The sequence below is a fragment of the Hyaena hyaena genome, unplaced genomic scaffold, assembly GCF_003009895.1.
Source record: "Hyaena hyaena isolate Hyena2069 unplaced genomic scaffold, ASM300989v1 scaffold_24, whole genome shotgun sequence".
Taxonomy (NCBI): Eukaryota; Metazoa; Chordata; class Mammalia; order Carnivora; family Hyaenidae; genus Hyaena; species Hyaena hyaena.
In genome coordinates this window covers 1,044,697-1,070,659 of record NW_024080656.1, presented here as the reverse complement: position 1 = coordinate 1,070,659, position 25,963 = coordinate 1,044,697, and the positions used below count along the sequence as shown (strand labels likewise).

Below are 25,963 nucleotides of genomic sequence, written 5' to 3'. Positions count from 1 at the left end.
TCAATACTTCCATACATTACCCGGTGCTTGTCACAAGTGCCCTCCTTAATCCCCATCATCTATTTACCCCATTCCCCCCACCCACCTCCCTTCTGGTAACCATCAGTTTGTTCTCTATAGTTAAGAGTCTGTTTCTTGGTTTCTCTCTCTCTGTCTCTCTCTCTCTCCCCCTCCCTCCTCATATTTTCACCTCCCTCCCTTTTTCCCTTTGCTCATTGCCCAAAGCTCCCTTTGCTTTCTAAATTCCACAAATGAGTAAAATCGTATGTTGTTTTGTCTTTCTCTGTCTTTACTTAGCATTACACTCTTTAGCTCCAGCCATGTTGTTACTAGAGGCAAGATTTCATTCTTTTTTATGGCTGAGTAATATTCTAGTGTACGTATACACACACACACACACACACACACACACACACACACACACAGCTTCTTTATCCATTCGTCAATCAATGGACTCTTGGGCTACTTCCATAGTTTGGCTATTGTAAATAATGCTTCAGTAAACATAGGGGTGCATGTACCCCTCTGAATTCATGTTTTTGTATTCTTTGGGTAAACACCTAGTAATGAGATTGCTGGATAGTAGAGTAGTCTATTTTTAACTTTTTGAGGAACCTCCATACTGTCTTCCACAGTGGCTGGACCAGTTTGCATTCCCGCCAACAGTGTAAAAAGGTTCCCTTTTCTCTTGTAAACAACACCTGCTGTTTCTTTTGTTGGTGATTTTAACCATTAACACTAACAGGTGTGAGATGATATCTCATTGTGGTTTTTATTTGCATTTCCCTGATAATCCGTGATGTTGAGCATCTTTTCATGTGTCTGTTTGAAAAAATGTCTTTTCAGGTCTTCTGCCCATTTCTTAACTGGATTACTTGTTTCTTTGGGGTTGAGTTTTATAAGTTCTTTATATACTTTGGATACCAGCCCTTTATTGGATAAATTATTTGCAAATATCTTCCCCCACTCAGTAGGTCACATTTTAGTTTTGTTCCTTGTTTCCTTCCCTGTGTAGAAGCTTTTTATTTTGATAGAGTCCCAATAGTTTATTTTTCCTTTTGTTTACCTTGCCCCAGGGGACCTATCTAGAAAAGTTCCTACAGCCAATGTCAGGGACATTACTGTCTGTGCTCTGTTACAGGATTTTTATGGTTTCAGGTCTCACAGTTAGTTCTTTAAACTGTTTTGAATTTATTTTTGTGTATGGTACAAAAATGTGTCCCAGTTTCATTATTTCGCATGTTGCTGTCCATTTTTCCAAACATAATTTGTTGAAGAGACTGTCCTTTTCCCACTGGATATTCTTGCCTGCTTTGTTGAAGATTAATTAACCATATAGTTGTAAGTTTATATCTGGGGTTTATATTCTGTTTAATGGATCTATGGGTCTGTTTTTGTGCTAGTACCATATTGTTTTTTTTTTTTTTAATGTTTTATTTATTACTAGAGAAAGAGAGAGCGCGAGCAGAGGAGGGTCAGAGAGAGAGGGAGTCACTGACTGAAACAGGCTCCAGGCTCTGAGCTGGCAGTCAGCACAGAGCCGTACGCGGGGCCTGAACCCACGAACCGTGAGATCATGACCCAAGAGAAAGTCGGACGCTTAACCGACTAAGCCACCCAGGCGCTCCCCATATTGTTTTGATCACTACAGCTTCGTAATATAACTTGAAGTCCAGAATTGTGACGCCTCCAGCTTTGCTTTTCTTTTTCAAGCTTGCTTTGGCAATTTGGGGTCTTTTGTGATTCCATACAAATTTTAGAATTGTTTGTTCTAGTTTTGTGAAAAATGCTGTTGCTATTTTGATAGGGATTGCATTAAATGTGCAGATTACTTTGGGTAGCATAGACATTTTAACAATATTTGTTCTTCCAACCCATGAGTATGGAATGTCTTTCTATTTCTTTGTGTTATCTTCAATTTCTTTCATCAGTGATTTATAGTTTTCAGAGTACAGGTCTTTCATCTCTTTGGTTAGATTTATTATTAGGTATCTTATTATTTTTGGTGCAGCTTTAAATAGGATTGTTTTCTTAATATCTCTTTCTGTTGTCTCACTAATGGTATATAGAAACACAACAGATTTTTTTTACATTGATTTTATATTCTGTAGCTTTACTGAATTTGTGTATCAGTTCTAGCAAGGTTTTGGTGGAGCCTTTCAAGTTTTCTATATATAGTATCATGTCATCTGCAAATACTGAAGGTTTTACTTCTTCCTTACTGACTTGGATGCCTTTTGTTTCTTTTTGTTGTCTGATTGCTATGGCTAGGACTCCAAGTACTATGTAGAATAAGAGTAGTAGTAGTGGATATCTTGTCTTGTTCCTGATCTTAGGGGAAAGGATCTCAGTTTGTACCACACCGAGGATGTGGGTTTTTCATATATGGCCTTTATTATGCTGAGGTATTTTCCAACTAAACTTACTTTGTTATCATGAATGGATGTTGTACTTTGTCAAATGCTTTATCTGTGTTTATTGAAATGATCACATCATTCTTATCCTTTCTCTTGTTAATGTGATGTATCACACTGATTGATTCGTGAATATTGAACCACTCTTGCAACACAGGAATAAACCCCACTTGAATGTGGTGAATTATTTTTTTAACGTATTGTTGAATTCAGTTTGCTAATATCTTGTTGAGGATTTTTACATCTTTATTCATCAGAGATATTGGCTTTTTGTTTTCTTGTTTAATGGTGACTTTAGCTAGTTTTGGTATCAGGATAATGCTGGCCTCATAGAATAAGTGTGGAAGTTTTCCTTCCATTTCTATTTTTTGGAATAGTTTGAGAATAGATATTGACTCTTCTCTATACATTTGGTAGAAATTCCCTGTGAAGCCTTCTGGATTGGATTTTTGTTCATTGGGAGATTTTTGATTATTGACTTAATTTCTGATTATCAGTCTTTTCAAATTTTCTAGTTCTTGTTTCAGTTTTCATAGTTTATATGTTTCTAGGAATGTATCCATTTCTTTTAGCTTGTCTAATTTGTTGGCATGTAGTTTTTCATAATATTCTCTTATTGTATTTCTGTAGTGTTAGTTGTTATTTCTCTCTCATTTGTGATTTTATTTATTTGAGTCCTTTCTCTTATTTCCTTGATAAGTTTGGCTACAGGTTTATCAATTTTATTGATTTTTTTTCAAAGAACCAGCTCCTGGTCTCATTGATATGTCCTAGTGTGTGTGTGTGTGTGTGTGTGTGTGTGTGTGTGTATTTATTTTGGTTTTTATATCATTTATTTCTGCTCTAATCTTTATTATTCCTTCCTTCTGCTGGTTTTAAGTTTTATTTGTTGTTCTTTTTCTAGCTCCTCTAGGTATAAGGTTAGGTTGTTTATTTGAGATTTTTCTTGCTTCTTAGGTATGCCTGTATTGCTATAAATTTCCCTCTTAGGACTGTACTGCATCACAAAGGTTTTGGATCATTATGTTTTCATTTTCATTTGTCTCCATGTATTTTTTAAATTTCCTCTTTGATTTCTTGACTGAACCATTCATTATTTAGTACCATGTTATTTAACCTCCATGTATTTGTGGTCTTTACAGATTTTTTCTTGTGGTTGACTTCTAGTTTTATAGCATTGTGGTCAGAAAAGTTGCATGGTATGACTTTCACCTTGTTGTACTTTTTGAGTTTGTTTTGTGGGCTAATGTATGATCTATAGTGGAGAATGTTCCATGTGCACTTGAAAACATGTATTCTGCCATTTTAGAATGGGATGTTCTGAATATATCTGTTAAATCTATCTGTTCCAGTGTCTCATTCAAAGCTATTGTTTCCTTGTTGATTTTCTGTTTAGATGATCTGTACATTGATGTAAATGGGTTATTAAAGCCCCCTACTATTATTGTATTATTATTTATTAGTTCCTTTATGTTTGTTATTAACTGTTTTGTGTATTTGGGTGCTTTTATGTGGGGTGCATAAGTATTTACAGTTGTTATATTTTCTTATTGGATTGTCCTCTTCATTATTACATAGTGACCTTTGTCTCTTGTTAGAGTCTTTGTTTTGAAGTCTATTTTGTCCAATATAAATGTTATTACTCTAGCTTTCTTTTGACATTTGTTGCATGATAAGCATTTCTCCATTCCCTCACTTTCAGTATGCAGGTGATTTAGGTCTAAAATGAATTGCTTGTAGGCAGCATACAGATGTGTCTTATCTTTTTATCCATTCTATCACCCTATGTCTTTTGATTGGATCATTTATTTGATTTACATTCAAAGTAATTATTGGTAGTATGTTTTCACTGCTATTTTATTACTTGTTTTGAGGTTGTTTCTGAAGATTTTCTCTGATCCTTTCTTGTCTTTCTATTATGTTTTGTTGATTTTCTTTAGTAATATATATGGATCCCTTTCTCTTTATTCCTTGCATATTTATTAGTGATTTTTGATTTGTGGTTACCATTAGGTTTGTATATAACCTCTTCTGCATATAGCAGTCTATATTAAGCTGATGGTCCTTTAAGTTTGAACCCATTCTTTTCTCCTCTCTTCCCCATGTTTTAAGTATATGTTACTTATTTTATATCCTTTTTGGGGAGTTCCTTGACTGATTTTTTACAGAAATATTCACTTTTACCGCTCTTGTGTTTCCTACCTTAATACTGTCACTATTAGTCTTTCCTTCCCACTCAATGAGTCCCCTTTACTGTTTCTCACAGAACTGGGTTAGTGGTTATGAAGTCCTCTGTTTCTTCCAGCCTGCTGTTCATTCCATCAGGTGTGCTTCTCATTTTGTTTATTGAGCCCTTTATCTCTGCTGTGTTATTCCTTATCTCTGTGTTACAGGTTTCACTCGTGGCCTCCACTCTTCTCTCAAGACCAGTAAGTATCCTTATGATCACTGCTTTAAATTCTCTATTAGTCACATTACTTATATCTGTTTCACGTAGATTTCCTGCTGTGGCCTTGTCCTGTTCTTTCACTTGCGATACATTTCTCTGTCTTCTCCTTCTTTATCTGCCTCTGTGTCTTTGTGTCTGCTTCTCTGTGTTAAGAAAGTCAGCTGTGTCTTCTACTCTTGAAAGTAGTGACTACAAGAAGAGGTCCTGGAGTGCCCTGCAGCACAATGTCCCCTGTTCACCAGAACCTGGCACTTCAGAGGAGTATCCTATGTGTGCTGCTGGTGCCCTGCTGTTGTGTCTGAGTCACTTTTTCTTTCGGTGCAATCATCTGTACTGACCCACTGCCTGTTGTGGGCTGTGCTTGCTCTCTGTAGTGATAGTGGGAACCAGATAGGCCAGCTCTGAGGGGGTGTGCCTGCTAGGGATCTTGGGACGGGGCATCAGTGTTAACACAGCTTGTGCTGGGCCCCTGGACTTATGTCAGATCCTTGAATTGCTCAGGCAGCCAGGGCTGTGCCACAGAGTGGCCAGGGTTGGGAGGCTGGGTGGGGTGTGGGATGATGGTTAGGCATGGCTGGGTCTGGTGCTAGATGGTGGCTGAGGGCCCATGGCTGGGTATGGCCTGTTGGCTGCTGTGGGCCAAAGAGAAGCAGGGTGTGCACATAGTTTTAACAAAAATTTCCCTGAGCTCAAGGCCAAGGCTAGTGGGCTAGTCCTCAGGAGAGCTCATGGGCATGGTGCGCTGCTAGCAGGTTAGGTAGCAAGGCTCTCTCTTAGGTTTTGATACAAATTTTATTTAAAAAATGATCTCTTCAATATCCTCTAAAGAGAGCAGAAAGTTAAAAGAGAGGTGCTCCATGCCAGTCAGAGTATTAAACGAGCAAATCAGAAGACTCTAGATGCTGGCAAGGATGTGGAGAAACGGGCACCCTCCTACACTGTTGGTGGGAATGTAAACTGGTGCAGCCCCTCTGGGAAACAGTATGGAGGTTCCTCAGGAAATTAACAATAGAACTCCCCTATGACCCAGCAATAGCACTGCTAGGAATTTACCCAAGGGATACAGAAATGCTGAGGCATAGGAGCACATGTACCCCAATGTTCATAGCAGCACTCTCAACATTAGCTAAAACATGGAAAGAGCCTAAGTGTCCATCAACAGACGAATGGATCAAGAAGATGTGGTTTATCTATATGATGGAATACTACATGGCAATGAGAAACAATGAAATCTGGCCATGTGTAGCTACATGGATGGAACTTGAGGGTGTTAATGCTTAGCGAAATAAGTCAAGCAGAGAAGGACAAATATCATATGTTTGCACGTATAGGAGGATTAGGAGGAACTTAACAGAGGACCATGGGGGAGAAGAAGGGGGGAAATGGTGGGGGAAAGGGAGAGAGGCAAACCATGAGAGACTCTTGAATGCCGAGAACAAACTGAGGACTGATGGGTGTGGGGGGAGGGGGAAGGTGGGCATGGAGGAGGGCACTTGTGGGGATGAGCACTGGGTGTTATATGGAAACCAACTTGACAATAAACTATTTGTAAAAAAAAAAAAAGATATAATTCCAAATTAAAAAAATATTCACACCTAAAAAAATAAAAAAAAAACTAAATAAAAGAGAGGTGCTCATATGTTTCCTTTTGTCCTTAGTTGTTTCTTCTTCATTTGTTTTTATGATTCTCTAAGAAATCAAATGGGAGGACTGGCTACCAAACAAGTAACATTTATAGAGTCTTGGTGATGATCGTATTCATACATTCATTAATTAACAATAATTTATGCAGAAATACCAGGTGGGAGTTAGAGAATAACTTAAATTTCCCTAGAGGATCTTGGAATCAAATGACAAAGAAGCTCCCAAAGGCAATTAAATAGTAACTTTTGAGCAAGTGCTTCCAAACCACTATGTAAACCTAGTTTTTTGAGGTATTATGTGTTTTGATATCTCCATTTACCAGCAACTCCATTTCCTCCTGGCATATATATTAAACTGAGGAATGGATATGCCCTAATACTCCTATCCATAGAGGCAAGAATCTTGCAGATAATTACTTTGAATAATGCATGGAGGAGGAAGAAGAAAAATCAAGGATTCTGACATGATTTCATATTTCATGGAGAAAGTGCTTTATGTTAAATATCAGAATGACAAATACATACGGTTCTTAGATGAAGAACTGTCACTAAGCCAGGGCTGTCGTTCTCTCAGAGATGCCTGAGCACTGAATATATCAAGGATGTTCTCTTTGGAAGAGGGATGGATATCTATGCCTTCTTCAAATTTAAAAACAATGTTTTTTAATTAAGTGGACCCCATATCTAATGTGGGGCTTGAACTCCTGACGCTGAGATTAAGAGCTAGCTGCATGCTCTACTGACTGAGACAGCTAGGCACCACTATTCCTTTTTTTCAATCTGTCTTTAATCCTTAATAGGGAGAAGACTCACCCATTTTCTCTTCCTCCCTTATTCTGTTTCAGGGAACACATAGTAGATACATTTAGGAGCCAAGTTGGAGAGGAGACAATGATACTGTTTGCATCATGAATTAATGTCATGAATCAACCTCACTTGAAGATTCTACACGATATATAAGAATATAAGTTATGCATGAAATGTTGAAGGACAAATACTGAATTAACCAGTGAGAGACTATAATAGCTAGGCAGACTTTAAAAAGACCCCCCCCTAAAAAAAACTTTCACAAATCAAAAATATAACTGTTGAACTTTAAAAATTTATGCATGAACAGAGTGGACACAACTGAAGAAAAAAACTTACTGAATGAGAAAAGACCTAAAATAATCTACTGGAAAGCAGCATGGAAAGCTAAGGGAATTGACAATATGAAAGAGAATCAAGAGACACGGAGGATAGGCTGAGATGGTCCAGTGTAAATCCAATTATAGAGCAAAAAGGAAAGAACAGAGGAAATAGAGGAAAAACATTATTTGATAAGATGATAACTTATCCAGAGCTAGATATTTTCCAAAGAAGATAGAATACATAAATTCACAAATAGAGGATGTATAACACATACCATTCAGAGTAACAGGGACATTACGGCAAAATGGGAAAAATAAAAATATTTTCAGATAAACAGAGTTTATCACTAATAGACCTCCATTAATGGAACTTCCAAAGGTATACTTGAGGAAGAAGGACAGAACCCCAGGAGGAAAGTCTGAGAGGCCAAAAAAGAAAGGTAAGTCAAAAATTGGAAAGTTTCAGGGTGCCTGGGTAGCTCAGTCCATTAAGCATCTGACTCTTGGTTTCCAGTCAGGTTATGATAATCTAACGGTTCGTGGGTTCAATCTCTGTGTCAGGCTCTGCACTGACAGTGTGGAGCATGCTTGGGATTCTCTCTCTCTCTCTTTCTCTCTCTCTCTCTCTTTGTCTCTCTCTCTCAAAATAAAATAAACTTAAAAAATTAGAGAGTTTCTTAGCTTTGGATTGTGTTGATCCAAAGAAATGTAGGGTCCAGGGCAGAATAATTTTCTGTCTACTTTCTGTGCCTTTTCTGTGGAGAGAAGCGTCCCCAGATGATAAACAGTTGAGAGTAATGGACACGTACATACTATGAAGAGAAAGATAACTCACTGCATTTTTATTGCTTTGCAGCATTTCCGACTTAGGTCTGAGGTAATAAGCAGCCGGCACCGAGTTTTCATCACGACAGTACCACTCTTCCAGAAGCTTCGTCTCCAGCTTCGCCTCTACGGCAGCATCCAAGATCATCTCAAACTCTGAGGCTTCAACTTCTCCGGGGATGCGGATGTTCCCATATTTTTCTCCTAACAGTCCCTGTGTATCCACAAAAAAGTTCAGGTTAGTGTATCACCAAGAAAATTCATTTTGTCATATTCACTTCCTGTAGCTACTCGATAAATAATAAATAGAAAACCAGATACATTGTTCCATCAGTTTTCTGTTTTAATCACAGCAGATACTTTTTTCCCATGGATTATTCAATAAGTAAAATTAGATTGTTTGTACCATAATCATAATAAATTCATATACTGAGAATTGAGATTGCGTATCCTATCAGGCAAATTCAACATACAGAATTTTGTAGCAAATTTATTTTCCCAAAGTTTACACAATACAACAAAAATTGTTCCATTCTGACATTTTTTGTTTGTTCATGACAAAGAAAAATGACATGCTGCAGTCTATGAAATATCAAACATGTAAACTCAAGCAAAAGAATTGCCTTGTGAAGAGTCAACAGTAGATGATTCTAGCCCCAGATTAATGCAGCTACAAATGCAAGCTACTGAATGCATTGCTACTGTGGACACCACTGTAACTAAAAACAACTCAAAATGTAAACAGGGTATAATTTTCTCATTATTAAATTGGCCAAGAGAAACATGCTCAGTGTTATGTGAAGGTGGATAAGAGGGGCACACGGGTGGCTCAGTCAGTTAAGCATCTGAGTTCAGCTCAGGTCATGATCTTACAGTCCATCAGTTCGAGCCCCCCGTCAAAATCTGTGCTGACAGCTCAGAGCCTGCAGCCTGCTTCGGATTCTGTATCTCTCTTTCTCTCTGCCCTTCCCTGGTTGTACTCTGTCTCTCTCTCTCAAAAATAAATAATAAACATTAAAAAAAAAAGGTGTGAGAAGATACCCACAGAGCCTTGATGGAGGGTGTAAACTGATACAATATTTCATTGAAGGGTATTCTGGCAGAATGCATTAAAAGCCTTAAAAATCTATATAATTTTCAACTTGGCAATGTTTCTTCTGGGAAATTGTCTTTAGAAAATAATTAAGGATGTGCATATAAATACTTACTAGAATATTTATGCTGATACTGTTTCAACAGGAAAGAATTGGCATAGCAACCTAAGTGTCCTGCCAGTGGGAACATTTAAATAGACTACAGTACCTCTATTCAGAGGATGCAGCAAATTATATTCTAGAACTGTATTGGTGTAGAAAGATTATTTTTTCTTTTTCAAGTTTTTGTTTAAATTCCAGTTAGTTAACATACAGGGTAATATTAGTTTCATGTGTAGAATTTAGTGATTTGCCACTTACATAACACTCAGTGCTTATCACAAGAGCCCTCCTTAATGCCCATCACCCATTTAACCCATCCCCCCCACCTTCTCTCCAGTAACTCCCAGTTCATTCTCTACAGTTAAGAGTCTGTTTTCAGATTTGCCTCCCTTTTTCCTTTCTTCCCCTATGTTCATCTATTTTGTTTCTTCAGTTCCACTTCTAAGTGGAATCATATGGTCTTTGTCCTTCTCTGACTGACTTATTTCCCGTAGCATACTTTCTAGCTCCATCCACATCATTGTAAATGGCAAGATTTCAATTTTTTTTTTATGGCTGAGTAATATTCTATTGCATATATGTACCACATATTCTTTATCCATTCATCAGTCGACGGACACTTGGGCTCTTCTATAACTTGGCTGTTTTTTATAATGCTGCTAGAAACATTGGGGTGCATGTATCCCTTCGAATTAGTACTTTTGTATCCTTTGGGTAAATACTTACTAGTGCAATTGCTGAATTGTAGAAGATGTTTATAATATACTATTAAGTGAAAAGATAAGTTACAAAACAGTACGTATAAGATGATTCTAATGTTTTATATATGTTACATACATATGAAAGCAGATTATGTATCTCTCTCTCTCTATATATATATATCTACACACACAAACACACACACATACATATATATAAGAAAGGTTTTATAAGAATGCACAGCAGTATTATCAGTGATTATCTTTGGGTGGCTTTAAATTTACTTAGATTGTTTTGTGAACTTCTTGGGTTTTTTTTTTTTTTTTAAGTTTATTTATATTTTGTAGTGATCTCTACACCCAACACAGGGCTCAAACTCACAACCTCAAGATCAAGAGTCACACGCTCCACTGAATGAGCCAGCCAGATGCCCCTGAACTTGTTGCTTTTTATTAAAAATTTGTGTACACAGTATTATTTTGTAGTGAGAAAAACAATAGGTATTAAAAGTTTTTAGACCTAGTGATGTTGTCTGTTCTGCTTTGTGGGACAACACTTTCAAGCTCTTCTAAATGTCGGCTTAAGCTGCTGGTTCTCACAGTGTGGTCCTCAGACCAGTAGCATACGCAACACCTCGGGCCTTATTAAGTCTGCAGAGTCTCATGTCCCATCCCAGACCTACTAGTCAGAAACTGTGTGTGTAGGGCTTAGCAATCTGTTTTAGCAAGCCCTCCAGGTGCATGGACCACTGGCTTAAGCTCATAAAATCAGCTTCTGTAGTATCTGGTATTCCAATTACTCTTCAAAGTCTTACCTAGTAGAAACAAGGAAGAAACATAATGGAACTCTAAGACAAATCTATGCCATCCAAGACAAGTTTGCCTGCTTTATAGAATCCATGGAAAGATTTCTCTTTAATCCGTGGGCACCTTCATTCTTTCCTCCTGTTGACTAGTTCCTTCACCCTGAACTTCAAGCCTTATTTACCCATTGGAATGTGAATTATGGTTTGGCTTCCTTGGTGCACTTCTTACTACCTCTACTGCTTATTACTGCAATATCCACAGCGTTTTTTCAACTCATACAGGCAAGAGAGAGAATTAAAGTCCTGGTAAAGCTGTGTCCCAACTAAATTCATAACCTAAACTCTGTTATAAGATGGTAAGCCCCATAAGGGTTGGGGCCTGAGCTGTTGTTTCCTATCACATGAAAAACATATATATTTTTGGGGTGCCTGGGTGGCTTAGTCGGTTAAGCATCCGACTTTCGCTTAGGTTGTGATCTCGCGGTTTGTGGGTTCGAGCCCCACGTCAGGCTCTGTGCTGACTGCCAGCTCGGAGCCTGGAGCCTATTTCAGAGTCTGTATCTCCCTCTCTCTCTGACCCTCCCCTGCTCATGCTCTCTCTCTCTCCTAGAAATAAATAAAAATATTTTTAAAAAAACATATATATTTTTTAAATCCTACTTATTGAATAAATGAAAGAACCAAGACAGAGAAAGAAATCTTTAGACTTTGTTCTCTTCTTAGAAGCCAAAGCTTCTTCTTGTGTTACAAGGTAATATTTCAGCTCTCAACAGGTGGAGTAATAATTTGGGAAGGTACCATCTTGTCTACAACCTTCATTTTAGCCATTTGTCTTTTAATAAGTCCTGTCTAAACACATTCCTGGTTGGGCCATGCCCTATCTCCTTGGGACATAATGTATCTCATCTAATTGGCTTACTCAAGCTGATTGTGGCTAACTGAACTCACCTTTTCAAGCCCAAGTTTCCTCAGTACCAGCCTCAAAGGCTAGGCAGGAGGAAGATACAACCGGCTTGTCCTCCTTGGCTCCATAAAGCTCCTTTGGAAGGGCCTGGAATGGAGGGACGCCACCACTTTGGTCTCTCTTATTTCAGCATGGTAAACAAGGGTCTACACAGGGTTCTTTTGACATAAGGGTGTTCTAACTCCTACTCACTGTATCAGCTTGAAGGCCAAATGGGAATACTTTTATTTTAATCTGCATTTGTTTGGGGCTATTCTTGACAACAGGCTGTATGCAACAAAAATAATGTTATTTTGAGTTGTTTCTCACTTTCTATTTTGTTAAGGAATCACTGACATACAATGCTGCATTAGCTTCAGCTGTACAGCACAGTGATTCAATATTTGTATACATTGCAAAACGGTCACCACAAGAAGTCTGGTTACCATCTGTCACCATACAAAGTTGTTAGAATATTATTGACTGTATTCCCGATGCTGTACATTGCATCCCCATATCTTATTTATTGTATACCTGCTAGCTTGTACCTCTCAGTCCCCTTCACCCACTTCCTCTACCCCCATACCTCCCTCCCCTCTGGCACCCATCATTTTATTCTCACTTTTAGTGTTCCTCTTCCAAAATCTCTTATGTTAAACCTGGATAAATGAGCAGGTATGACTTCTCATTCTGCCACAGATACAGAGGGAGATGACATTTTTAAGGCTAACCAGCCTGGGGACTCTGTTCCTGTTGGCTAGTCTGGATAAGGACAGTCGGCATCTTTAGGCAGGGCTGTTTGTCATGAGGAGTGAGGTTTTAGGGCTGAGATGAACTATCTAGAAAACCTGTGCAGGCAAAGTAGGGAACAAGCAGACTTCTAAGCAGTAGTCGCTGGAGGAATCCGAAAAGGCATTCAGTGGAGTCTGGTCTTGGGTGGAGGATCTGGTGGACAGCCAGAAAATTAAATATGGGGTTTAGTGATTGATACTTCTCCATCTAGTGGCCAATGAAGTCCAGGAATATCATTGACCCAGCTATCAAGAGCCAGGGTTATGGAGCAGGAAAGAGGACCAAATAGTGACTTAGCAAAACAAGATGGTGCCCTAGCACAGGACCATCATCACTGAATTAGCAGTGAACTAACTCCTGCCTCTTTATCTTTCTGAGGCTGGTTCCAGAGCCTAGGGCAAGGTCACATCTATGGATCAGTTTCTAAAATGTGTGCCATGGATTCCCTGCACCTGGATCACTCTGGGTGCTTCTTAAAATGTACATTTCACTATCACTTCTCAGGCCTGAAGAACACTCTGGTTGGCGGCCTAGGAATATGCATTTTAAAAGGAGATTACAAATGAATCTAGAATTTCAGAACCGCTTCTATGGGCAATGCATATGAGTAATGGTTAGCAAGCACTGAAGGGGCAGGATGGGAACACAGCAGCTCATTATAAAAATCAAAGGCAGTTCAAAAATAATTATTTGAGTGGAACAGCTGGCACCAAATCCTACAATTATTGGATCAATGTAGTAAGGCAAAATGTTTTTTAGAGGAGAGATATTAAAGAAGAAAAAATATCCTCATCCAATTCAAATAGCAAATGTATATCGAGCACCTACTATATATAAAGTGGTAATATAGAACTTCAGAAAAGTAATAATGTGCTACAGGCTTAGAGTTTCTTATTGGATTGTTCTTCCCAAGTCTTTTCTTTCTATTGATTCTTCCTTTAGGTGGAATGCTCATAAATCATGAAGCAGTTACTTTTCAGGAGTCCAACACAGGATTCTGTCTTAGTCTTATCTTGCTATTTGAGAAATAGCAAGAAGAGGAATACCAAAAGAGAATTTTGCCACCACATTTTTCAGGAAGACTTTATGGGGTTCTATGTGGCTATAGTTTCAAGGTAACTCACAAAGCATGCCTATATCTACCAGGGCTGGACACAATCAATTTAGACAGCCAGTTAACTTGGTTGCTAAGTCTGGTTCATATGGTTGATGGCTCAGAGTTGGGGGAGAGATACAGGACCATACTTAGGAGGCTAGCGGTCAGATTCAAGGTGGCAAGATGGAGTTCATCTTGGTTTCCTAAATTGATGATGCCTTAGCTCTGTAGCCACGGGCAGCATCCATGAATGACTTCAGAAACTATGGGCAAGAGTCCACTAACAATAGAATATTCACTTCCACCACTGAGGAGAAACAGCCCATCCACATTCTTCTGGCCCCAATGCTCAAAAGCTCATTTTTTGCTTAGTTAAATCAACTTTGCCAGTGTGGGGGAGAAATTTGGTGGCAAGTTGAAGGGACTACATTTTCTTTTGCATTGAGGTCCTTTTTTTTTTTTTTTTTAACTACACCATAGATGAATCTACCTGTGTGGCCCTGTATGGAAGAAATGCATGTGTCTGAAAAAATGTTTAACCTTTTATTGAATTGCTTAACACTCTACCAATATACATATGAACATAAATCTGTGGAATTTCTCCAGTCTGTAGAATCACCATAATCACCTCTCCCATCCCCTAATCAAATGTGAATACATTTAAATTGCCCATTCTTCAACACCAAAGATATGTTAATTAGGCAAGTAGAAGCAATCCAACTGAATTGTCAAATATAATCTGGGAGTTAAGTTCAAATGTCCGAACAACCCAAGAAAATCTACTATTTTCACTGTAGTTTTGGCATGTAAAATTCTAGCATAAGAAGTACTTTAAGACAGATGCATTAGAGCTAGATACAGGTGTTGGTTGCACAACACTGTAAATGTACTAAATGCCACTGAATTGCTCACATTAAATTTTTTTAATGTTTTATTTATTTCTGAGAGAGAGACACACACAGCGTGAGCAGGGGAGGGTCAGAGAGAGAGGGAGGCACAGAATCTGAAACAGGTTCCAGGTTCTGAGCTAGCTGTCAGCACAGAGCCCGACGTGGGGTTCGAACAATGACCTGAGCCAAAGCTGGGTGTTTAACTGACTGAGCCACCCAGGAGCCCCTGAATAGCTCACATTAAAATGGTTAATTTTATGTTCTGTGAATTTCATCTCAATTGAAAAAAGGAATATTTTCTGAATTTTTCAGTTCTTTGCAACCAGGAACTTGAATGTAAAAGGACTCTACTTTTTGTATCTCCCTTTCTTTATATGCTGATATAGGTACATCTCATCCATTGCTTTTAGAGGCTGAGAGAGAATGTTTTCTCTCCTTTTAATTGATGTTTCTTTTCTATTGGGCAAACACCTATTCCTGCCCCACACCCCCCTCTACTCTTCAGGTGTACTTGGTTCTCCCTGGGCTTGCAACTGAGAATTTTTGGGGTCTGATATTGTGGTGAAAAGAACAGAAGGGTTGAAATATTGTTAAAGGCATTGGTGAGCACAGTGTATCTTTTACTCTGTTGTGGGATGCCAGGAAAGACACGAGGGCAGCCTTTTGCTGTTATGGATGAGACGCTTTGTAGGCAGGTGGACAACTGCTCTGGGCTGCTATTTATGAGCCAAAACTCCAGGGGGCTGCTGGACGGGAAAGGAGAGATCTCCCCCCACCAATGGGTGCAATCGCAGGCTGAAGCAATACTCCATAAATGCCCTGGTCTGCCTCACCCAATCACTAACGTAAGGCAGGTGGGACTATTCCTTCCTTCTGTAAGATTCTCTTTTATTTATTAAAGTAAAACCCACATTCATATACCCTGTCTCACAGACCTCCCCCGGCTTGCCCAAGACTACCCCTCTGAGAAGACCTTCAAGTACCGGCACTCGAATATGGGCCTTTTAATTCAATAGCTTCATTCTTTCTACTTCATCAGGTTACTGTGTTATGCCCCCTCCTAACAGTGCCTTCCAGCAGCTTCTTTGCCTGTGATGGCTCTTCTTAGCCAGGGCCACCGTCCACGGCCATGCAGACTGTGTGCAGCACACTCCCAGGGGGCGCTGTTCACAAGGACTGCAGCACATTCAATGTTACGGCCCTGGCTGTTGGTATTCTTGTTGTCTTATTTATTGTTGGGTGGAGGGACAAACCTGGTTGTGATGTATTCTCAGGAGCTCATGGCCCACCTTCAGAGAACTCTGTTGTAGAGTGAGGCCAATTGAACAAAGCCAAAGGGTCAGCACCTGCTCCCCACACTTAAGATTATTTTCTCTATGTTTTCTGAAGTCAACAAGCACCTTTACAACTGACTTTTACATTTTTAATATAAACATAATATAAAGTACTTTATTTAGAAGTGGACTGTAACTCAAGTTACTGAAACATTACATTTCATATGTCATAAGAGGCAAGAGTAAATGCAGAAAAGAGAATGTGATGATTGATTTTATGTGTCAACTTGACTGGACCATGAGGTGCCCAGGTGTTTGACCAAATGTCATTTCTGGCTGTGTCCTTAAGGGTGTTTCTGGATGGGATTAGCATTTGGATCAGCCGACTGAATAGAACAAAAAGGCAGAGGAGGAGAGAATTATTCTCTCTGGCTATCTGAGCTGAGACATTGGTCTTCCACCCTCTGCCTGGGACTTACATCATCAGTAGTGCCGGGTCTCCAGCTTGCTGAGGGCAGACTGTGAGACTTCTAACTTATCTGTTAGAATTAAATTATGTCCACACTAAAGGCAGTCTGGATAAGATCTGCAGGAAAGGTTGTATCTTGTGGCACCCAAAGACAGAAAGGTAGTATCTTTAGGAAATTGGGTTTCTCTTAGTCATTAGAGATGCAGTCTTGCATACTGGGCTGTCAAGCATGGATGTGAGCTGATATGTTTAGCACCCAAAGCGCTCAATTATCCAGACACCCATGTTGGAATTAACAGTATATTCTGATTAGACATTTATTGGCATCTGTCTATGGGCATAAAGATCCATCCATCTCCCACCATTTGTACATAGTGAGCCTGTGTTTCCTGTACCACAAAAATGAGTTTCTGAAATATGACAGGCAAAGAGATACCCTCTTGCACACAAATAACCCACATGTCAATAAAGAGTATTTTGAAATTAGGAAAGGCAAATGTTTAGAATGACCTTATATCTCTGAGTCTCAGCTTTCACATCTGTCAATGGAGATAATACTTTAGGCTTTGAGTATTTGGCCGCACATCCATGCTGGTTTATTGTGAGAATCAAACAGCTACTACAGGTGAAATGCATTTTCACTACATTTCACAGAATGCTTGGCACACTTGGCAATATATACAGCACCACTACTTTACTCATAGTTTATAGAGAAGCCTACATACGCAATATACTCAAACATACATACGTGTAATAGAAATAAATCCTGAGGCGGCCAGCTGCTGGATAGATAGAGAAGGGACTAAAATACCTCTTGATTGAAAAAAGGGAAACAGAAGATAGCAAGGAGGAAAAGAGTGGGTAGCTAGTCGCTTACAGGTGGTAAGATGGTAAGAAAATATGGGGGTGCCTAGGTGGTTCAATCAGTTAAGCATCCGACTTCGGCTCAGGTCATGATATCACGGTTCGCAAGGTTGAGTCCCGCATTGACTTACTGATGTCAGTGCAGAGTCTGCTTCAGATCTTTTGTTTTCCTGTCTCTGTGCCCCTCCCCCCCAAAATAAATAAACATTAAAAGAATTTAAAAGAAGAAAATATATAGTCCAATAAGGACAAACTCCTCTGTTCCCAAGCAGGGGAGGCTTAAATAAACTATGTGAGGGCCACTGTATTAGCTACCCGGAGTACCAGCAACAGATGCACAGAGTTAAGCTTTATGGAGAAAATAGGCAGAGCTTTAGGGACAGCTGACAACCCTCATGTAAAATAAGTTCTAAAAAATGGAGCAGTTTGTGTCATCAGTGTGTTCATAACTATGTTTGGAGGAACTGAGTTATTTAGATTCAATTATTCTACTAAAGCAGTCCAGCATTGCTTTGGACTGAACTGTGTCCCCTGAAATCATATCCTGAAGCCCTAACTCCCCATGTGATTCAGGTAGGGCCTTACGGAGGGGATTAAGGTTAAATAAGGTCACCAGGGTGGAGTTTTGGTCCAATAGAACTGGTGCCCTTATAAGAGAGGAAGAGACGCAGGCGTTCTCTTTGCCTTATGGGATCACAGCCAGAAGGAAGCTGTCTTTGAGCCAGGAAGCGGTTTCAACAGAATCTGACCATGTTGGCACCTTGAACTTGGACTTCTAAACTCCAGAACTGTGAGAAAAAACCTTTCTACCTTTTTTTTCCTTTCTCTTTAAATTTTATGTAAATCCAAGTTAGTTAACATATAGTGTAATAATGGTTTTAGGAGTGGAGTTTAGTGACTCGTCACTTACATACAACACCCAGGGCTCATCCCAACAAGTGTCCTCCTTAATGCCCATCCCCCAACTAGCCCATCCCCCCACTCAGCACTCTCTAGCCATTGTCAGTTTGTTCTCTGTATTTAAGAGTCTTTTATGGTTTGCCTCCCTCTCTGTTTTTATCTTATTTTTGCTAGAGCCTGGTATTTTGTTATGCTAGCCTGAGATAATACAAGCCTAATGAACAAAACGAAGTAAATTTTGTCAATGTAAGATCTGGTATTTCTGGCAATTCATCATTAAATGTCTTGAGAGGATAAAGTCATAGATTAAATGATTTACCAGTTGCATAAAGTATGCAGCAGAATTAACTAAGTTAATGCTTCGATCTGGTTTATTGGAGAGTCTCAGCTGATAATCAAATTATAATTTTACCTTTTTTCTTTTATGGTTTAACTATGGCTATTCACATTCTGAAACTCCCTGCTGAACTCTTACTAATAATAACATATCAGTAATAATTCTGTTACCTTTTACTTATTATAATGTGCTTTTGTGTGTAGGAAGTTTCATTACCCAGAAAATACCGGACACAACTCTTACTCTTTAGAAACATCTAAGCAAGGGAAGCAAGCCTAAGTGTGAGAGGATTGGGTAACAGAACCAGGAAACAGAACCATACTGGAGTTGGTGGTTAACTCACATCAGTTTCAAAGTACAGGTCGTAACCTTTACGTAACCCTTGCTTCACAGAACTGAGAACCAAAAAATGTGTAAGGGTTACTGGAATTCTAAAATGCTAAAGAAGTAATTCATTGTAAAAGTGGATACAAAAGACCAAGGGCTTTTGGTGGGGTAAAAAGGAGTGGGGAGAGCTTTCTGGATGTAGTAGAAGTAAGATGCTATTATTTCAGTGGTGCTGTCCATGAAGCAATCACAAATAAGGATCTGTAAGCCCCAAGAGTAATCTGGCCGGAAAAGTTGTCCTGGAAGTCATCACACATTCATTCAGCAAATATTGGGCACCTAACTTGCAGGCTGACCAATCATTCTGGTTTGCTCACGACTGTCCCAGTTTGAGAAGTCAAAGTCCCAAGCGAAGACCGTTGGTGACACCTAGGCACTCATGGTCCTTGCTCCTTTGAGCTTTCTAAGAGAGCAGTCTGCTGTCTGTACGAATTAGGTATCTTAAGCGAGAATTAGAGTGGAAAGAGAGCAGGGCTGAGGACCACCATGTTGGAGTGTGAGCACAGAAGCAGGAGGGAGAGTAGAACAGTGTCGCAGATGTCCAGAGGGAAGGGAATGATGCTGCTGAAAGCCTGCATGGGGAGCTCTCCTCAAGCACTGGGAACATGCATAAAGGACATGAACATTTAATTCATAGAGACAGAAAAGCAAGGGCCAGTAGGCATGAGAGAGAACAGTGCTCAGCTCTGGCTTTACTAATGATCACAGAACTATAAATACAAACACATGTGATTAAGGCTTTTTGCTAATCAAACTAATACCTAATAGTGCAGAGGCAGAAGGAAACGGGCACTCAGACACAGAGAACCAATAAAAATGGGTATAACCCTGCTGAGAATTTAATCTGGCAGGAAGTAGAAGATTCTACTTTTACAAATCCATCCTACTCTGCATAAAGATTTGTTTGCTAAGATGGTCAACAATTTTTAGCTTATATCTCTTACTCTAGAAGAGATATTAAACATACCAGTGTTTATACAAATAAGGAAACAAAAAAAATTGCCCATCAAAATCACTAATGCACCTAAGGTATGGGACAGAATTCTGCTTGAATTTCTATTTTTCTAATTCTGAGAATTTAAAAAATCGAGAAATACAATACATAAAATAAACAACTATGCCTCCACAGCCCAGCATGACTACTCATCATCTGGTCATATTTTCAAGTGACTTTTTTTAAAATAGGCTTTTCTTACTGATGAATATTTAGATTCTTCTTGTTTTTTAATATAAATAATACCATGCTAAATATCCTGTCACTAAGTTAGCAGTTATTGAGGGCATTATGTCCATGGAAATGACATCAATTTATATTTAACAGATAAAAAGTCCCACACTCAGACAGGATTTCTACCTTTATACTTAAAAATAGGGATTCAAGGGGTGCCTGGGTGGCTCAGTTGGGTAACTGTCTGACATCTGATCTTGGCTCAGGTCATGATCTCTCGGTTCATGGGATCAAGCTCCCTGTCGGGCTCTGTGCTGACAGAGTGGAGCCTGCTTGGGATTCTGTCTCCTTCTCTCTCTGCCCCTCCCCTGCTTGCGCTTGCCCAGGCCCCTTCTAAATATAGTTAGATAGGTAGACAGAGAAAGATGAATGAATGGAGTCCAGCATGTTTTAGTGCCTGTGGAGCCTGGTTCTTGCAGCCATTGTCCAGCTGGCTGGGTCTTTATCCCAGCTCAGATACATCCCACAATGCCTCATCCACAGCGGGCTCTCCCTTCTCTCCCTGCTGCCCTGCAAGGGTCAGCCCTGGTCAGTGTGTCTAAGGCTCTTTCATAACTGCCCATCTGTGTGCAGATCCTGTGAGGCTTTTCAGCACTGCTTTGAAAGCCTTCCCAAAAAAGCTGAATTGCCGATGCATGCCGCTGGTCCACAGTTCCAAGCAAAGTTTCTTCTTTTGAACTGGGGATAGAGAAGAGAGGCCGAAAAGGAAGCCTGGCATGTGCACCAGGGGCCTGAGGGCTGGACAGAAGGAAAGCTGGCTTGAGTGGTAACTATCTAAATGGCAGCATTATTAATGGGTATCCGTTAATAAATAAGGCCTGGGCTCACAAAGGTCTATGGCGACTTACAAGTGTCTCCCTCAGTATATGCCCAATTGGTAAATGGAGTCTTACATTTTGAAGTCCTTAGATCTTGCATAATAATCTCTTCTCTTAGATGGTAGTAAATTGATCCAGTATTCTTCTTTTTTTTTTTTCTTGACCCAGTATTTTCAAATACACTTAAATGATTTTTGGTACAAGGAATGCACATTTGAATATTATCCTCTTTCCTGATGGAAAATACGGAGTTAAACATGGAATTATTTATGCCATCCATATTTCCTAGGCTCTAGCATCTGGTTATAAACTAGAGTCAAAATGATTGCCACAAAATAGGACTGACTCGGCTCTGTCTCTACCCTCCATGGAGCTCAGAATCCTCTGAGTTCCTCCAAAAGTTCTGGGAGACTCGAGGTGATTCTAGATTTGCCCTGGGGGTTAGTGGTCCTCCTAATCTGCTCTTCTACCTGTGCAAAGCCTTCCAGTGTCTCCAGAAGCAGTGGGCAAAACCAGCAGCTGGGTTGCGGGGGCCTAATCACTGCTACTGCAGCCGGTACCCACCATAGACAATGATGCTAGTGCTGATGCCTGGAGACCTTTATGCCAAGGGTACTGGTGACTGATGTCAAAGCAGGTGTTAAGCAGCAGGTGTCCCTCTCTCCTCCCATCCCCCACAGATGCCAGGTTCCAGTGTTGCTATCTCTGGTCACAGCCTGGGCTCCTGCTGTTCTGAGTTCTTAGCTGTCCACAGCTCCATTTGCTCTGATCATCCCCTCTTCTCCTTTCCGAGTCTCAGGATGTGGGCTGTACTTAGACCCACCCTTCCCTTCTGTGATGGTCTGTTTCCTTGGGACCAAACTCCTATGTCTTGTTTTACTCTTCCTGGATGAGAAATATCCATAGGCTTTTCAGTGTAACCATTTTTGAAGGGAACCTCCACCATTCCTCTCCTCTTGCTAACTTGTTTGAATTCTCACATCAGGGCAGTTTACTAGACTCATTCTAGGATTCCTCTTCCAGTAATTTCAGTGATTGTGCCTATTACACAGTAACTGATTTATCCAGCGCCACTAGCTTTTTCCACACGAGAGGGAGAAATACGAACTGATTACATGCCATGAACTCCTCTGATCCTTGTAACAACATCCTGAATTCTTGATTCCATGTTGAAGATGAGAAATTCGAAAATCAGAAAGGTCAAGCAACTTGCCTAAGATCCCACAGCTGGTTAAAGATGGAGTTCAGCTCTGAGCCCACTTTTGTTTTTGTTGTTGTTTTGATTTTTTTCTTTTTTTTCTTAAATAGTTTATTGTCAAGTTGGTTTCCATATAACACCCAGTGCTCATCCCAACAAGTGCCCTCCTCCATGCCCATCACCCCCTTTCCCCTCTCCCCCACCCCCATCAGCCCTCAGTTTGTTCTCAGCATTCAGGAGTTCCTCATGGTTTGTCTCCCTCCCTCTCCCCAACTATTTTTCCCCTTCTCCTCCCCCCACGGTCCTCCCTTAAGTTCCTCCTAATCCACCTATAGGTGAAAACATCTGGTATCTGTCCTTCTCTACCTGACTTATTTTGCTCAGCATAACACCCTCGAGTTCCATGCATGTTGCTACACATGGCCAAATTTCATTCTTTCTCATTGCCATGTAGTATTCCATCGTATAGATAAACCACATCTTCTTGATCCATTTGTCCGTTGATGGACACTTAGGCTCTTACCATGTTTTGGCTATTGTTGAGAGTGCTGCTATGAACATTGGGGTACATGTGCTCCTATGCATCAGCACTCCCATATCCCTTGGGTAAATTCCTAGCAGTGTTATTGCTGGGTCATAGGGGAGTTCTATGGTTTATTTTTGGAGGAACCTCCACACTGTTTTCCAGAGGGGCTGTACCAGTTTACATTCCCACCAACAGTGAAAGAAGGTGCCAATTTCTCCACATCCTCACCAGCATCTAGAGTCTCCTGATTTGTTCATTTTAGCCACTCTGACTGGTGTGAGGTGGTATCTCAGTGTGGTTTTGGTTTGTATTTCCCTGATGATGAGGGACGCTGAACATCATTTCATGTGTCTGTTGGCCATCTGGATGTCCTCTTAGAAGTGTCTGTTCATGTCTTCTGCCCATTTCTTCACTGCATTATTTTGTTTTTCGGTTGTGGAGTTTGGTGAGTTCCTTACAGATTTTGGATATTAGCCCTTTATCTAATATGTCATTTGCAACTATCTTTTCCTATTCTGTCAGTTGCCTATTAGTTTTATTGAATGTTTCCCTTGCCGTGCTGCAGCTTTATATTTTGATGAGGTCCCAATGGTTCATTTTTGCTCTTGATTCCCTTGCCTTTGGGGAAGAGCCCATGTTTTTCTATGCAAGTCTATAATCTTTCTACCATATCATGCTTTCTTCAGGGAGACTTTCAAATGTTTAGTTTATCCCTTTAGACATCTTAAAAACTAAGCTGTATTTTATACTTTTATTTCATCTTGATATAGATCTTAAACAGAAGACAATGGGTACAATTTAATTTTTATTGATGTGGTGGTATTGAAAGCAGTTAAGAACTCGGTCTGCTGCTATGTGACCTCAGGGAAGTTACTTAGCCTCTCTTTGCTCCAGTTTCTTTATCTGTAAACTGCAGATGACAACAGGGCCCATCTCCGTGGGTTGCCATGTGGATTAAGAGCATCAGTTTAAGGGAATTAAAAGGATAACTGACCATAAACATACATGCTCAATCAAGGCTACATTTTAATTGGTGAATTAGTCAATAATCTATCACTATGCAATATGTTGATCCAATTCTTTCATACATTTGTATTCTGTAAACGTCTGGCTGTGAGCTGTCATTTTTCCTGCTGTCACCATACCCATTTCCAGCAGACTTCCTTTACTAGATCTAATGGGAAATGAGAAACTATACCAGCCAACTTTTTTAGAACTGTATATTAAAGTAAGTCTGAATGACATTTGAAGAAGACAGATTATTGGTGACTTTAGTATAGTTTCATTACCGTTACTTCTGGAGCATAAAGGTAATTTATCTTTATTTCTGAGTGTCAGGTTTTTATTTTTTTGAAGTGTTGAGGCCACTGGAAGACTGATCTCCACGTGAGAAAAATGTAACTCTCTAATGTGAAGAAGTCTAGTGTAGGCAATGGTCATTTAAAAATAAAGAAATCTGGGATGCCTGGGTGGTTCAGTTGGTTAAGCATCCAACTTCAGCTCAGGTCATGATCTCACGGTTTGTGGGTTCGAGCCCCGCGTCGGGCTCTGTGCTGACAGCTCAGAGCCTGGAGCCTGTTTCAGACTCTGTATCTCCCCCTCTCTCTGACCCTCCCCTGCTCATGCTGTGTCTCTCTCCCCCTTTCAGAAATAAATAAAATATTTTTAAAAATTGTTTAAAATAAAGAAACCTTATGAAAACTTTCAAACATCCCCCATAAGTAGACAGTCCAACATAATGAGCCCACAAACCTATTTCAAGTTTCAATAATTACTAAATCTTTGATAATCTTGTTTTATCCATCCTTGGCAATCCCGTCATTTTATCAAACAATAACAAAATAAAACAAAAAACCCTCAGCATGTATATTTTTTAACTTGCAGGACCTTCTAAATGTCATCACCGCGCTTTTCTTACCCTCCAGAGAATGAAGTGTACTTTATTAATCCCATCCCCAGTCCATGTTTAGATTTCCCCAGTTGTTTCAAAGCCTTTTGCAGTTGCAGATTTTTAAAATTGAGATCTGAATAAAGCCCATATACTGCAATGGTTTGCATGCCTTTTAAATTTATCTTCCTCTGTAATAGCTGCCCTCTCTCACAGGTCACTGGTTGGCTGAGTAGCAGGTTACTTGTCCCACAGACCAGTTTTCAAAGTGCGGTCCCTGGACGGAGGAGCGGCTTCAGCGACCCCTGGGAACGTGGGAGTGATGCAAATTCTGTTCCCAGGCCCCATCCATCCGGAGACAAACTCCGGGAATGCAGCCCAGCCATTTGCTTTAACAAGCCGTCGGGGATCTTGATGTGGTGGGATAGTCAACAACAGTGGTTGGTACGCAATCGGAGATTTGGCCGATTGCCACCTCCTGTTGCCATTTATCTTCAATTAGCCTTCATATTTCCAATCAGCTGGCAATTAGATTTAGAAGCTTGATTATAGGCAGGTTCAATTTTTTTGTTTTTACTTTACTGATCATGCTGTGCTTTCCCACTGCATCAATCAACGAGGCTCCCAAGACCTCTGACCCAGTGCTAGGAGTGCAGAGACTACCAGAGCCTGCATGGCGCCTGCTTGATGCCTGCTTTACTGAGTAATTGTATCAACCGTTGATAAGTGTCGTCTAGACTTACTATTTCCTTCGGGATGGTGAGATGATGATGTCTAGTGTCTGTCCTGTGTTTATTAATCATTTTCAGCCCTTTGTTGTTGCTTACTTGGGACTATAATAACCTCCGTCACATAGTTACAGTTTAAAAGCAGCATGAATTAACATAACTCTTTGTTTGCAAATTTTTTAGAAGCCATGACTTTTTGGATCACTCTTAGGACAGTCCATCACAGACCCCTGACTGACATTTGCTCAGAAACTGCTCAATTAGTGAAGAAATTACAATTTAACAGTTTTGAATATGGGCTCTGGTTCTGAGTCAATTACAGTCTCCCTGTGTACCTGTACACAGCCGCATGTGCTCCTCTGCCAAAATCCGGTAATTAGACTGGTGTTTGAAAGCCTCAGTACCCTGTATGCTCTGCTGCCAATATCACCTATCCCTACCTGCTTGATAAGAATTTTAAGATA

The 25,963-nt window shown here is 40.0% G+C and overlaps 1 protein-coding gene across 1 annotated transcript in view; it reads right to left on the bottom strand.

Annotated features, from left to right (window-relative positions):
* Positions 1–25,963, bottom strand: part of NWD2 (NACHT and WD repeat domain containing 2) — a 181,931-nt gene that overhangs the window by 16,200 nt on the left and 139,768 nt on the right. Inside the window, exon 4 of the mRNA XM_039226959.1 lies at positions 8,472–8,675. Coding sequence (XP_039082890.1) covers positions 8,472–8,675 — 204 coding nt within the window. The remainder of the gene's footprint in view (positions 1–8,471; positions 8,676–25,963) is intronic.